Source organism: Lithobates pipiens, unplaced genomic scaffold (assembly GCF_037356315.1).
Source record: "Lithobates pipiens isolate NorthernLeopardFrog02 unplaced genomic scaffold, aLitPip1_a1.2 Scaffold_18, whole genome shotgun sequence".
NCBI lineage: Eukaryota > Metazoa > Chordata > Amphibia > Anura > Ranidae > Lithobates > Lithobates pipiens.
In genome coordinates, this window is record NW_027507758.1 from 336,441,343 (window position 1) to 336,457,398 (window position 16,056).

At 41.6% G+C, this 16,056-nt stretch overlaps 1 protein-coding gene across 2 annotated transcripts in view; it reads left to right on the forward strand.

Annotated features, from left to right (window-relative positions):
• The window catches only part of IMPG1 (interphotoreceptor matrix proteoglycan 1), a 376,955-nt gene that overhangs the window by 79,681 nt on the left and 281,218 nt on the right, over window positions 1-16,056 (forward strand). For both annotated transcript variants that reach the window (XM_077487351.1, XM_077487352.1), the window contains exon 2: window positions 9,827-10,048. In XM_077487351.1, coding sequence (XP_077343477.1) covers window positions 9,827-10,048 — 222 coding nt within the window. The remainder of the gene's footprint in view (window positions 1-9,826; window positions 10,049-16,056) is intronic.

A 16,056-nucleotide genomic window follows, 5' to 3' on the forward strand; every position in this document is an offset into this window, starting at 1 on the left:
AAAACCTACGGATGCTGATGGATGAGAGACGGTTTGTCAAAAAATTGGAGACGAATAACGCGGGAGCTGACGAACAGGCTCACTGCGTCTGGTCTGGATAGTCGGCCCTTGATATCTGACGTATCAGGTATCGCGCACTGGAACCGACGAGGAAGGATGGGCGAACGGCTGCTTATATACCACCGGGCTCCACCCATAATTTCAGGCCACCATACTGGCCTTTCTATATATATATATATATATATACACACAACGATATAACATATTAAAAAGAAATTACAACTTACTGGTTGATGCAAATCTTTTTAAATAGGTTATTTGCAGAACAGAATGGCGTTTAATAGAAAATATATAGTATTAATGTGCATTACTATTACAAAATTTAGATGGCATATGATGAAAGGCAATGTTATCCTCTGCTGCTGATTTGGTTAATGTTACCAAAATGACTTTCTATTAAGTTTCAGGGGCTTTTATTTTGAAATATAAGGTTTTTTTCTAACGGTATTGCTAATTAATTTGCTTTGTGTTTGTGTCCTTGCTCAGCGTTATATAATGGGGAAATCATGCACGCACAAATTTCTTGGGGAAAAAACAAACCCTGAATTATCTCCTCTGTGACTGATCTACGCCTTAATTGTTTTTGTTTTGCTGTCAAATAAATGGTGTGTTCAAATGATCACTTCATGTTCTAAACTTTATTTTGTGCCTGATATACCCTATATCCTTTTCAAAGCTGGCAAGTGTATGTCAAGAAGAGCAAATTTGATTTTGATCTTAACCATATTTAATGTGATAGTATTTCCATTCAAGCTTGATTGGCTATCATTAGATGGTCTTAGGCCGCGTACACACGGGCGGACTGTTCGCCCAACCTTGTCCGCTGAACAGTGTTTGGGCGGACAGTCCGCTCGTGTGTGGGCTTTCAGCGGACAGTTTCAGCGGACAGTTGGACGGACAAAGTCTTTCGGAAATTCCGAAAAACTGTCCGCTGAAACTGTGTTTGAGCGAACAGTCCGCCCGTGTGTGGGCTTGTCCGCTGTACTTTCGAAATGAGCGGACTGTTCCCGCTCGGAAAGTCCGCCCATTTCGAGCGCGTGTACAGGTAGGCGGGGCCCGCGAAGGAGACGTCGCGGGCTCCGCCGCCTGGAATGGGCTTAAAGGGGAACCCCAACGCCGAAAAAAATCGGCGTGGGGGTTCCCCCCAAGTCCACACCAGACCCTTGTCCGAGCACGCTACCCGGCCGGCCAGGAAAGGGGGGCGAGCGAGCGCGCCCCCCCTCCTGAGTCGTACCAGGCCGCATGCCCTCAACATGGGGGGTGCCTTGGGGAAGGGGGGGCCGCGCGGCCCCCCCACCCCAAAGCACCTTGTCCCCATGTTGATGAGGACAAGGGCCTCTTCCCGACAACCCTGGCCGTTGGTTGTCGGGGTCTGCGGGCAGGGGGCTTATCGGAATCCGGGAGCCCCCTTTAAGAAGGGGGCCCCCGGATACCGGCCCCCCACCCTATGTGAATGAGTATGGGGTACAATGTACCCCTACCCATTCACCTGTGAACTAAAGTACAATAAAAAACACAACACAGAGAAAAAATATTTTATTGCACAGCTCCGGGGGTCTTCGGGGGTCTTCTCGCCGGACTCCTCCGCTATGTGTGTGTAGCTCTTTTGCTAGCGGAGGAGTCCGGCTTTCTTCCTCCCCGCCGCCGGCCTCTTCTCCCGACTTCGGGGGTCTTGTCCCCCTCTTCGGTTCTTCTGCCGGGCCACCGCGCCTGGTCCGGTGGCCCGGTCTTCTGTCGCCGTCTTCCGTTCTTCTGTCGCCGCCTTCGGTTCTTCTGCCGGGCCACCGCGCCTTCTTGTAGCTCTTTTACAGGCGGTGGCCCGGTCTTCTGTCGCCGCTGTCGTCGCCGCCGCCGCCGCCTTCCGTTCTTGTTCTTCTTCTTGTTCTTCTTCTTCTTCTCCTGGAGATGTTGACTCGACGATCTCTCCGGCCGGAATGCCAGGGACACGCTCCGCTGCCACTTATATAGTGACAATGGGGCGGTGTCACATGGTATATGTCACATGGGTTGGTCACATGGGTTGATGTCACATGGGGACTATGACATCGTAAGGGGGCGGGGTCACCATGTGACCAACCCATGTGACATATACCATGTGACACCGCCCCATTGTCACTATATAAGTGACCGCACAGCGCGGCTCTGGCATTCCGGCCGGAGAGATCGTCGAGTCAACATCTCCAGGAGAAGAAGAAGAAGAACAAGAAGAAGAACAAGAACGGAAGGCGGCGGCGGCGGCGACGACAGCGGCGACAGAAGACCGGGCCACCGCCTGTAAAAGAGCTACAAGAAGGCGCGGTGGCCCGGCAGAAGAACCGAAGGCGGCGACGGAAGACGGCGACAGAAGACCGGGCCACCGGACCAGGCGCGGTGGCCCGGCAGAAGAACCGAAGAGGGGGACAAGACCCCCGAAGTCGGGAGAAGAGGCCGGCGGCGGGGAGGAAGAAAGCCGGACTCCTCCGCTAGCAAAAGAGCTACACACACATAGCGGAGGAGTCCGGCGAGAAGACCCCCGAAGACCCCCGGAGCTGTGCAATAAAATATTTTTTCTCTGTGTTGTGTTTTTTATTGTACTTTAGTTCACAGGTGAATGGGTAGGGGTACATTGTACCCCATACTCATTCACATAGGGTGGGGGGCCGGTATCCGGGGGCCCCCTTCTTAAAGGGGGCTCCCGGATTCCGATAAGCCCCCCGCCCGCAGACCCCGACAACCAACGGCCAGGGTTGTCGGGAAGAGGCCCTTGTCCTCATCAACATGGGGACAAGGTGCTTTGGGGTGGGGGGGCCGCGCGGCCCCCCCTTCCCCAAGGCACCCCCCATGTTGAGGGCACGCGGCCTGGTACGGCTCAGGAGGGGGGGCGCGCTCGCTCGCCCCCCTTTCCTGGCCGGCCGGGTAGCGTGCTCGGACAAGGGTCTGGTGTGGACTTGGGGGGAACCCCCACGCCGATTTTTTTCGGCGTTGGGGTTCCCCTTTAAGCCCATTCCAGGCGGCGGAGCCCGCGACGTCTCCTTCGCGGGCCCCGCCTACCTGTACACGCGCTCGAAATGGGCGGATTTGCCTCCGCCTTACGTGGGCGAGTCCGTTCATTTCAAAAGTTGAGCGAACTGTTTGCCCAACCTTGTTCGTCAAACAGTCCGCTCGTGTGTGGGCAAGTCCGCTCATGCAAATTTTGAGCGGACTGTTTGATGAAACTGTTTGCCGAACAAGGTTGGGCGAACAGTCCGCCCGTGTGTACGCGGCCTTACAAATGAAAAAAATAGAAGAACCCATGGGGGTTCTACAGGGGGAGGGGAGTTGGTACCTCCTGCTGTGTTGGCTTATATACTTAACCAACACTTGGACCATATGGTACTAATCCCCTTTTTACTATTTGTATCATTGGGTGGTATCCGTTAAAATGGAGTGTTCCTTCAGATTAAGATAGAGAGACTAAGCCCCCGTACACACAGTCGGACATTCCGACAACAAAATCCGTCTGATTTTTTCCGACGGATTTTGTCCGAAACTGGTGTTGCATACACACGGTCGGACAAAGACGGGACTACGTTGTGGCTAGTAGACAATAGCTTTTGTCGTGTATTTTGATCTGAGCATGCGTGGCACGTTGTCCGATTGGAATTCTCTACAAACAATCGGAAAAAGTCTGATTGGAGTCGGAAAATTTGAGGTCCTGTTCTCAAATTTTTCCCTAAGAAATTCCGACAGAAAAAGTCGTGGGGAAAAAGGGGAAAAGTGGTATTTGTAACAAATTGTGCAGTGTTTAGATTGAGACAGTGATTTTTGCATGTACAATGAGGGTTGAGGACAAAAGAACACTTTCAGCTATACTATTTATGCATTGCTGGGCACCATTGGGGGTGAATTTAAGTAGCATAAGTTATGGGCAGCCTTACTGAACCTTGAATTTTTTGGGGAGCAGAATTTATCTGACACCTAGTGCAAACAATCATGTGTGTGCATTGATGAGGTCATGTCCTGCGCTAAATTATCTTTCTAAAATTATGCTGGAAGGTGGGAATTAAAAGCAATTGGCTAATACTTTTCCTGGAGACATAGGGCGGGTCAGATAGACTGTAACCATCACTTCCAGATATTGCCTCTGGCTTTGCAATTGCTTATTAGTCAGGTATTGGCAATGCACCTGTGGTGGCTTCTTCTTTTAATAATTCTGCTGTTTGTGATGGCTTTTCCAGAGGAAGCAGAAAACATACAAACTGCAAGAGAGATGCCTGATCGCTAGAAGTAGCAATGGCATTCATCTGCATCATGACATTTGCTGCAGGCTTGCAGCTTGATAATGCCTGGTTTTGCTCTTACAGTAATGGACAATAAAACATGGCTACCTAGTAGTCTTTCTTATTTCATATGGTCACTGTATGAATGTCAGTATACAAACAAGAGGTATAACTACTGGCCTGGCACTTCCTGAGGGCTGAATGAATATGGTTCAAGGTAGACAAAAAATTACAAGTTGTAGTTTATCAGACAAGCTTGTGCCATGTTTCCTATTGATTTTGCATAATACATTCTTTCCTTTTAATACTGCTAGAGGACACCTTGAGTATACTGGTAAGAAAAATAGCAGCAGTTAGAGGGATCACAAAGGAGGTTGTGCGGGGGGTCCAGTTGCTAGCATGTTTGAATGCTAAGAAAGCCTCACACCAGTCCTTTAAGATAGTGCCCTTCCTCCTCAATGATTGGCTGCAGCACTGGCAGGAGCAGGAAGCCCCAAACAAAGAGGAAGATCTGGCAGTGACCTGTAAAACAGGTGAGTGTGACTCTTATGGAGCCCTGTAATCTTCTATTTAACCACTTGTCTACTGGCCTCTTTTACCCCATTCCTACCCAGGCCAATTTTCAGCTTTCAGCGTTCTCACACTTTGAATGACAATTGAGTGGTCATGCAGCTCTATATATACGCAAATGTAATGTTTATAATTTCACATAAATTTAGCTTTCTTTTGGTGGTATTTAATCACAACTGTGTTTTTTATTTTTTGCTAAACATATGAAAAAAAGACAGAACATTTTGAAAAAAAAAGTTTTTCTGTTATAAAAGTTTACAAAAAGTAATTTTTCTCCTTCACTGATGTATGCTGATGAGGCTGCACTGATGGGCACTGATAGGCTGCACTGATAGGCTGCTCTGATGAGATGGCACTGATAAGGCTGCACTGATATGGGCCACTGATGAGCACTGATAGGCAGCACTGATGGACACTAGTAGTCAGCACTGAAGAACACTGATATGAAGCACTGAAAGGCAGCACTGATAGGCAGCACTGATGGCCACTGATAGGTGCCACTGATGGGCATTGGTTGGCACTATTGGGGCTGCACTGATAATCAGGACACTAAAGATCAGAACTCTGATTATCAGTGTAGATGTCCCCTTTCACACTGGCCAGTTACCGGCTCTGACAGGAAAGAAATGCCGATGAGAGGAAAGTGTGTGTACATTGTGATCAGCTGTGATTGGCTCTTTACCCCTTGAGTGATTAGCTGTGTCCAAAAGGACACAGTGATCACAGAGCATGCCAGATGTGCACTGTAGCGGGCTCGGTTCCCGGAGGACATCAATAGAATGGCAGCTACAGCATAGCCAGCAAGTGGCTAAATTTACAGATGCCATACTGCTGTATACATGATCAGCTATTACACCAGCCATTTGAGGGTTGAGAGCTCACAGAAACACACTGGCAATTGTGACAGTTATCATCAGAATAAAAAAAAACATTGGTATGTTTATTTGGGATTTAATAACATTTATTAAACATTTTTAACTTTAGCTTTTTATTTAGAAAACCACAGGGTAGTTTAGATCTGCTGTGATATCGATTCTACCTCCTATTCATCCGTAGCTTGCTGTTTAGATTCAGAGGAAAGTCAACTGTCACTTTTTCTCTTGATGAATAGTTGACTAAACAGTAGTGAAGAGAGAGAATCTGAAGGAATGTTTGCATAAGCAGCATAAATAGAAGAGGAGGATTTTCCCATATCTACTTCTCAGTCTTGTTCTCTTCTACTTGATTTGTTGTGGCTGGCAGAACAACTGAGCTAACTGCTAATTTCAACTGTTTGATTGGATGAATGGACCTTGTGGTATTTTGCAACAGTATTAAAACAGCAGCTTTGTCTTCTTGTTGCTGTCACTTTTATGCCCATAACTGGTGCGGCTGCTATTTTATCGCAGATCCTTATCATTTGATTTTCCTTGCTGGGGCATTGGAGTGTCATTTTTTTGCATCCCCTTCTGCCACTTTTAATACTCAGAGAAAACTTGTTCAATAGCTTCCATATATAACGTGCAGTAAAAACATACTAAAAATAATGTCAGATGTACATATCAATTATGAGACATAGGGCATTTCTATTTCTTTTCAAAGCAAAATATTATTATTTTTGGCTGTGCCCATTCAACAAATGTTATTGTGTCGTGAAAAAATAGCAATTTTTCTGTATTGTTGGCCAATGGCCAATATTAAACACTGATACTTACACAATACAAACAGGAGTTTTGTCCCGACTTGTCCTTGCCCTATCAACAAAATAGGTTTAATATCTGTATGACTTCGGAAAAAACTAACACAATTAAAATGCGATGTATAAAAGAAGACTTTTACTAGCCAATATCAATGCCTGAAATAGCTGCATAAAGTAAACAGATCACACTGCTTCTCAGCAAATCTACCAACATCTAGTAATGGCAGAGAGCACTGGTCGGAGTGTTCTAGCGGGGGGGCCGTCCTCCTGTCAGAATACAACAGAATAAGATGGGGTGATCACTGTACTAATGTTGGATCTTTAGTACAGCGGCTCCGAATGGAGCTGATCATTTTTATTTATTTTTTTATTCTTTATTTATATCCAATTTTTGTCATTACAGAATAAATACATGTATAAAAAGAAGAGGGGACAAATTCATACAAATAAGTTATATACAACACCAAAGAGAAAAACTTAATACGCATTGTACAATCCCAAATATTTTCTACCTATTCTCCTTGGCTTCTCTCTCACCTATATATATATATTCTATTTCCTATTATCTATCCCTCTATCTATTCCTCTATCTCTTTGTAACTTTAGACCCACTCTACCCCCCCCCCCCCTTTTATCCCCCACTTGATTTTTTTAATGTGTGGACCAGGCTTTAATCTGGCCATACATTATACAATTTTATTATTCAATTTCCTTTAGATTTACCTTCAATTATATAGTATAAGGGTCTGCCTGCAAATTTAAAGTGTTTAAGTCTGACCTTATATTATATGGTTCTGGTAAATCTAAAGGAAAATTGTACAAGAAAATTGTATAATGTATGGCCAGCCATACCCCCCCCCCCCCCCCCCCCCCCCCCATCTTGTGCACCTTCTGATCTCAAAGCTCTTTATGAATCATGTTATAGGATTTTTTGATTTACAGTGTGTTTTCCTGATATAGATGATTAGTTAGCTTACTCTATCTGTCTATCTAGATTTCGGTTTCCTATTAGTGCTGGTAATTGCTTCTTCCCTTAAAGGAGTTTCTCTCACAGATGTTATCCCTTCAGTTTTTGTCAGTACAGGCATACCCCACTTTTAAGTACACAATGGTGTTTATTTACTAAAGCTGGAAAGTGCAAAATCAGGCTCACTTCTGCATAGAAACCAATGAGTTTCCAGGTTTTATTACCAAAGCTTAATTGAACAAGCTATGCTTAGACGCTCATTGGTTTCTACGCAGAAGTGAGCCTGATTTTGCACTTTCCAGCTTTAGTAAATAAACGCCATTGCATGCTTAATAGTGGGGTATGCCTGTAAGCTGTATATGCCTGCCATACTGCAGTGTCCATTGTTTAAAGCAGGACGTGCTACCTCCAAAATGTATTTTACTTGCACAATGCTCTGTTTTCCCCAAATAAAAATGCTTTGACTTGAATTGCAGGTTGAGCTTCTTGGTCGTCATCTTTGTTGCTGTTTTGGCATTTTGAGGAGGAAGGTTGACTAGAGATTTTGCTCCCTGATACTTTGATCTCTTACACTTGGGGATTTTACTTGTATATGAACCCAAGGCATGTTGAAAAAAAGGATAAAAAGCTCAGTCCTAATAATGCAATGTAGACTTTCTTCACTCAAAATAGTAAAGCAGAATTCATATAGCAAAGCAATACTTCAGGAATATCATGGCTTCCATTTAATGACAATGATGTTTAAAGCAAAGGATTCCAAATACAATTTATTTTCTTGTACCTCAGGCAGCAAACTGTTATTATCCTTGGCAGTTTGTAAAATTATCTATACACCGTGAGGTATGATACATCCTAGTTTTGAAGCGCTTCAAGCCCAACCAACAGAAAGCCAATGTACTGTAAAATATAAAATAAATTAAAATATTATACTACCTGCTTTAGGCATTTCTATTTGGCTAGTTTGTTTCCAACAAAAGTTATTTTCGCCTAGCCTGATCCAGATAATTTCTCTAATGAACTGTTCATTTCAAGGAAATTTCTTCTATGAAAACAAGGGAAATGTAATTATAATAAAACTGTTTGAATGTGGTATCTGTATCTACAGAGGTTTCTTGGAATTAAAATTCAGTGGTTTGTATTTATAGTTAACAAATTTCATTAAGTACGCTATAGTGATTTTTTACTTACAGCTCATTTTTATGGGACACTCACATTTTTACTTGCCTGTTATGCTCTTTGTATTCAATATACAGATTGGTATATGTTACCTTGTGTGATCATCTGTATATAAGGAAATGTTATTGTTAATCGTTTGTCTCACTAGCTAAGAATCTATTGTTCCCAGTTAGGTATAGACTAGCACGGAGAGAGAAACATGAAGCACAGTCATTATTTAGAACTATTAAAGGTGAATGCACAGAAAAAAGGTGTTTTTTTTTCTATGCATTAAGGTGAAAAAACAAAAAACACCTGACAGTGATGGGCCCCCCAGTCCCCCCCCCCCCCCCCCCGTTTTACTTACCCAAGCCCTGGAATTTCACACACCAGAGACATGCTCTTCCCCTGCCTGGGGTTCTCGGCTCTTCATTGGATATATTGATAGCAGCACAGTCATTGGCTCCCGCTGCTGTCAATCAAATCCAATGACGTGGGCACCACGGGGCAGGGCCGAGTCTGGCATTCGGATCTATGGACACAAAGGCTGGACTTGGGAGTACGCCCACAAGGTAACCCCCCCCGGAGAGAACTTCTAATGCCCTTCTAATGTGGGGAGGAGCTGCGAGAGCCGCCGAGGGACCCCAGAAGAGGTAGTTCAGGGCCACTCTGTGCAAAACGACCTGCACAGTGGAGGTATGATATGTTTGTTATTTAAAAAAAAATAACAACCAAGCCTTTACAATCACTTTAAAGCTTAAAAAACAGAAGATAACACTTTTTTGTTTTTCCTTTAAATGGTGCCCCAGCTGGATTTTTTTTTTAAAGCAGCTTTTGCTGTAATACTCACCTAATCTGTGGAGCTGTCTACAGTTGTTCCTTTTCACCACAAGTTGTCCTCAATCTTCCAGAAGGAATGCTGCCCAGTCTTCAATATCCTCAAAGACTAAGGACATACCGTGAGTGCATGGCATCATCACTTGTAGATATTAGGACTTATAAATCAGCATTGGAACTGATTTACAAATCTAGATCTAATAACAAATTGTTTGCTAAAAGATCACACCTCATTGGTTTAACTTTTGCTTACTTTTTAAATAAAATGACCATATATTCAGTTGACAATAGAACATTTTTATCTGCTTTTTTTAATTACAGAAATTGCAGTTATGACAAAGCTTGAAAATTCAATAATACCGGCTGTTTCAGTACCAGAACCCTTTAAGAAAAGTTCCAGAACACCAACAATGAGGAGACTATTTGAAATGAAAATGCTTAGAACAAAAAGATCTGCCATTTTTGCAACAGGGGTTAAAGTATGTCCACAAGAATCAGTCAAGCAGATTGTTGCCAGCCATTTGGCCTACTACAAGCTAAGAGGTAAATGTAATGAACAAATATAAAACCTTGTATTATGTATTTCTACATGTTGTTGTTCCTTTACCCAAATTACTATTAAGTTCTATATAATCTGTTGATAAATCTTTTTTATTAACCGCTTGACCTCCAGAATGTTTTACCCCTTCATGTCCAGGCCATTTTTTGCAATTGGGCTCTGTGCTACTTTAAATGGTAATTGCGGGGTCATGCAATATTGTACTCAAATTAAATATATCAAATTTTCACATTAATATAGCTTTCCTTTGTTGGTATTTGATCACCACTGGGTTTTTTTTATTTTTTGCTATATAAATGATAAAAGACTGAATATTTAACATCCAATAACATATTTAATATCGTATAAAATCAAATTTCTTCATAAATTTAGGCCAAAATGTATTCTGCTACATGTCTTTGGTTTTAAAAAAAATCCCAATAAGTGTATATTAATTGATTTGTGTGAAAGTTATAGCATCTACAAACTATGTTATATATATTAGAAAATTACCTAATCTTGATATCAGCCTATTCCATTTTTGATAAGTAGACAGTCTAAGGTATTTAGTAAGAGGCATGGTGAGTTTGTGAAGTTGTAATTTTTTTTATCACAATTTTTTTGGAAAATTAAGAAATTAAATAAAAAGAAATACATATTTTTTTACTTTTTTTTTACACTGTGACACTGTACAACTCTGGGGGGTGATTTTTTACACGTTGAATGCTGTTACGGTGATGATCACTACAACAGCTATGTTTTGAACTGAATGGGTTACATTCATAACAGCCATGATTACTATTTTGTGCTGTGATTGACTCTCAGCTATCACTTGGTACAGGGTGTTGTGATTAGCCCAGGTGCCATGTGATAGCTGTGGGCCAATCACACCATCACAATACTAAGTCTCTCACTAAACGAAAAAATCCACCGGTGCTCTTAATAACACACCATTTTACCATAGTAGTTGTTCCTTGGTGTTATTTGTTTCCCAGTGTGCACAGCCTATAGTAGAGTTAATCTGCAGATACCTGTGTCAGAAGTGTTTGCGTTTAAACATGAGGGAAGTGGCATAGCACTGCACGGGTTAATGCATGGACCTGTGCATATCTCGCAATATCTGGGTTTCTCAGTCTTATGTTAGTGCAGGTGAGAGTTACACAGTAATTAGATCTGACACAAACATTAGCAAGCAAAGTATTCACAGGTACACAGGCCATGCAGTGTTTTTATCTCATTAGCACTCCCATGCAACACTGAGGGCAAAGAGAGGCATGCTTCAAATGCTGTGACCTAGAACAAGAAGTGTTCCTTTTGGTGCATAGGGACCAGTTAACTGAAGCTATATATGGACTTAAGAGAATCAAGCCATGACACTAAAAACTGCAGCCACAACATATGAGCCCACCATTACAGGGTAAAGCAAACAAACCACACAGGGATTATAACTACACCAATACCTAGTTGAAATAATTAAAAAATGTAATAGTGTACAATGTCTTTCATTTTTTGTAAATAATATATCGTAAAATTATCTGTTACCTACATATTTTACTGTGTATTAATTTTCTTTAATTATAAATACCACAAATTCTGTCTGGAATGTAAATCAGCTCAGGCAATAGCTTTTTGCATATGTTAAAAAAAAAACCAGTCAAAAGAAAATACTGAAAGAAAGCATGGGGACATTCCTAAATCTATCTTGCCTACCAAGTACTGTAAATACTGCTCAGATAACTAAATATCGTTTGGATGTACACAATCAGAATGAGAGCGTAAGCAGAAACATGCCCTATAAAAAATCAGCTGAAAGTACACGATCTGTGATAAAACTGGTAACATTTTACATCAGCAGGAATTTCTAAACATTAGAAGACTAGAAACTGATCTCAGCATTTCTACTTTATCAAATTCCAAAGCAGTGGCTAAACAAACAATATTAGCCATCTGAGCAGGGTTGTTCATTTAACCTCACATCTCTTCTCTTTTGAGAATCCTAGGTTTTTCTGCTTTTTAGGCAAGTACACCAATTGCCACACTCAACTCATGCTAAGTCTAATCACCCACATTATGAAAAGTTGAATAACAGTGATATAATGCAAGTTTTATATCACAAATACCACACTGAACTGCCTGTTGTTGACCACAAGATGCTTTTAGCCATATTGCTTTTTTCTTTTATACCCATGTTTTTTTTCCAGCTGATTAACTTATTTGGATTTCAGTATCACTTTTAGGCAAATATGTCTGACAGCTGGTCTTATTTTCCTATTATGCTGTGTCTCTGACTGTCAGTCTTCTATCCTTTTCTCATGTCCCTCCCTCTTTAAACCTAAAGAGGTTGTAAACCTGAGTCATGGAATTTGAGCAAAGCACATATATCTGCAATGTTTACTTATCCCTCATCAAAGCTCTAAGTGTAATTTTCTCTCAGGTGCTTTGTTTCCCTGTTATCAGCATGAGAAGTGACTCATTCTGTGACATAATTTTTGACGGAAGTGGGGTGGTGGAAGAGCTCAGAACAGAGCATGTCTATTCACAACACAGTTCTGCTGTGTGGCAGTGGTGTGTTCCTTTCCTCCAATCAGCTCTCACATAGTATAATTGTAGTCTCTCCGCCCTCTTCTCTGTGCTGCTGAAGAAAGATGAAGAAAGATTTATAACACAATTTGTACTTTTGAAAAGGTGTAGAGAAGGGGAGACTGCAAATAAACAAGTAAATTGGGAGAGAGGACACAGCACCTTTAAGTGCAGTAAGTATTGAACCAGTTCAATCATAAGAGGTCAGATATTCACAGGAAAGCTTACAAACAGCGCATTGTATGACATGGCTGATAATATAGCAATGTAGACCCGCACCTTGTATACTTGACACATTGGTTAGAGTGCCCCTTTAGTGACTTGTGTGCCTGGGCGTGGACTTACAAATCCCAGTACACATATACCACGCTCAAGCCATACCCCTAATGGCCTGAAGGAGCATGCATTCTTCAAATGTGAAGCTGCCTCCTCCTCTCCGCATCCGGAAGTGACATCATCCCAGAGCCTCCAGCGTTCTCCTCTGCCCGGACTGATGTGCCAGTGCTGGATGCCACCTGTACAAGCAACCAGCTGGATATTCAGAGATGCAGGCACAGCGGGACAGCACTCTGGGTTCTATAGAGTGGGACAACCATGTCATACAATGAGCTGTTTTAAAGCTTTCCTCTGAGTAGCTGACTTCTTATGATTAAACTGCTTCCATACATACTGCACTTAGAGGCCCTGTGTCTTCTTTCCCCATTTGTCCACAGAGTTCACTTATAGCTCCTCAACACTGGCTGCATCCAGTGCTGCACTATGAACTTGTTATAGTCTTTTTTGCTCATGCTCAGATACTGCATTATCTGTATATAATGTTCAGACACACAGGCTATACCCCATTGCCTTCTTGATGAGCATAATCTGAGGCTGTTCACTTCACTGGGTATATTTAAGGGTTTGCAACCACTTTAACATGGATCGGCCAGAACTTGTAATTTTACCACAGTCATAATCTAATTCCCTGACTGAAATGGAAATGACCGTTGATAACACCGCAACAATCCTAGCTCCCCATGATGAGTCATTTGGCATTCTATTTGATTGCATTTACACATTCAAACCTAGTGTTCATTCAATATTTTCTGTTGTCTCTGCCTTAAAACATGTCTGATATCTATGCATAATTGCTATTGAATGTTCTCATATCCTGGTTTGTCATTTGTAACATCTCCACTTAAACCTCCAAAAGACAGAAAGCACCAAACCATTATGAACTCTGCTGCTTGATTCGTTCATCTCTAGTCTCACTTGTAAGGCATTGCTCCTCTTTGATAGTACTTCCACTGACTTCCAATTGCTCAAAAGTTAAGACTAATCTATAAAGCTCGCCTTCTGCCAACCCCCTCATACATTTCCCACTAAATGTAGTTTCCTAAAATTGTCTTTACTTGGCCAATGATAAACAGCTATACAATAAAATAAACTGCCTGCTTAGCTAGATGTTTCATGTATCGGGAATAACTTTATACCATACCTAATACTTGATAACTAGGGAGAAACTGGAGCATGGAAAATCTGGTGCAGCTGTGCATGGAAACCAATCAGGTTCCAGCTTTTATTGCCACAGCTTAATTGTACAAGCTGAAGTTAGAAGCTGATTGGCTACAATGCACAGCTGCACCAGATTCTGAGTGATCCAGTTTTAGTAAATCACCTCCATTGTCTTTTTTGCATTTGGCTTAGATTATTCATTATATTTACATGTTTTTTCCCAAAATCTTGTACATACAAAAAAAGAATTCCCAGTAGGCCAATGCCAAAATTTGTTCTCAGAAGCTGTATTTGCAGGCTTTTACAAAATGGTAGATAAATTATCTGAATTAATGTAATGTACCTCTTAGCTAAAGAAGGTCAGATGAATTAATTTTAAAATCATACACTTGCAGATTCCTGGATAAAACTACCACTGCCAAGCCAGATTATATCTCAAACAGTTAAATAGTGTTCTTGTTTAACATCAAGGATGAAAAAAAGAGAGTCTTGAAGTGGCGAATTATCCTTAATTTAAAGAAAGTACTAAAATGATAAAATATTAATAATTCCTATGCAGCATGACTGGATCTCAAACCACACACTGTAACACTCCACCTGACAAAGAGTTTCACCTCTGTAATCTGGAATGTTATTACATGCTTGACACCCATTGCATGTCATGAAAATGTTCTTGTCAGTTACAGTGGTTCAGTAGTTAAAATATTACAAGAAGTACACCCCTGAGGAGTGACCCTGAGGAATAAATTAACATAAAAAATAAAACCAAAGGAGAGGTGGTATCTTAAAGAGCCAAGTGGGGGAGGGGGGGTGTCAACATTTGCATAATTTAAGCATGGGCTATATTATTAGCAGTTGCTGGATTTCAAGCCGAGCAACAACATGTCTTATTAATTCAAGTCAGCTTGGATGTTTTATACAGTGTATACATGTGTTCAGTCCATTCATGTGTTGAATGCAGTAGCACAACGCAATCCCAGTCCTTATCCTTTTTCTCATATCCCTGGTTGTTAGGTAGCACTGGACTAGCTGTGTGCTGAAAGGGCCAATGTCACCTAAAATGTCAACATGAAGTGACACATTGAAATTTTGTATGGGATATCAGATTTAGACCACCAGACAATAAGCCAGTAAATCATTCAGAGAGTTGGCAATGATTCAAAGACATTATCTGTACCCAGCAGCCTGAGTCAGAGGAACCTATTGCTTGTAAAACAAGAAATATTAAACAGGACACCCTAAACAACACCACATATAAATCTAAACATATTTAGTGCATATATTTATAAAGATAATGCTTTGCTTAGCTGAGTGTACCTTGCAGAGAAGTTCAGGAACTGGCTATATTTTGGCAGAAATGTTCAGATCACATAGCAGGTCAACATAAAATCATTGTGCAGTTAGTTGTGCTCCTGGAACTTAGCTTTTTATGCAGCTTGGCAGCAATAAAAAATGCAACTATTCTATTCAAAGATAATCTTCATGTGCTGTATGAACTCCAAGTTATCAATGTAGACAAGTACAGGGGACCTTAATTAGAGTAACAATGATCTGATCATTGAGAAGAAGGACATGTAAATGAAAATGGGATCCTGTAGAACAGCCTTACTTTACCCTTAACATCTAGCACTAGAGACAAACAAAGTATTCATAAAATAACATAACAGTGTATTCATGTTTTCAGTCTTCATTTTCTTAACCAACCACGTGGATCCCAAAAGGTCTGGCATAATTCTACCCAGGGCTCGAGCAAAAAAAACACCCAGGATCTGCTCATACTGAAGAACTGGGATACATAACATTCATTTGTTATTCTCCATGGTTTTGAGCTGAAGGCTCCAATTGAAATGGAATATAGATTTTAAGCTGTCAAATATTTTAGATTATGGTTGAGTCATAGAGTGTTCCAGGTGGCATGTCTGCAACTATTTTCTCTCTT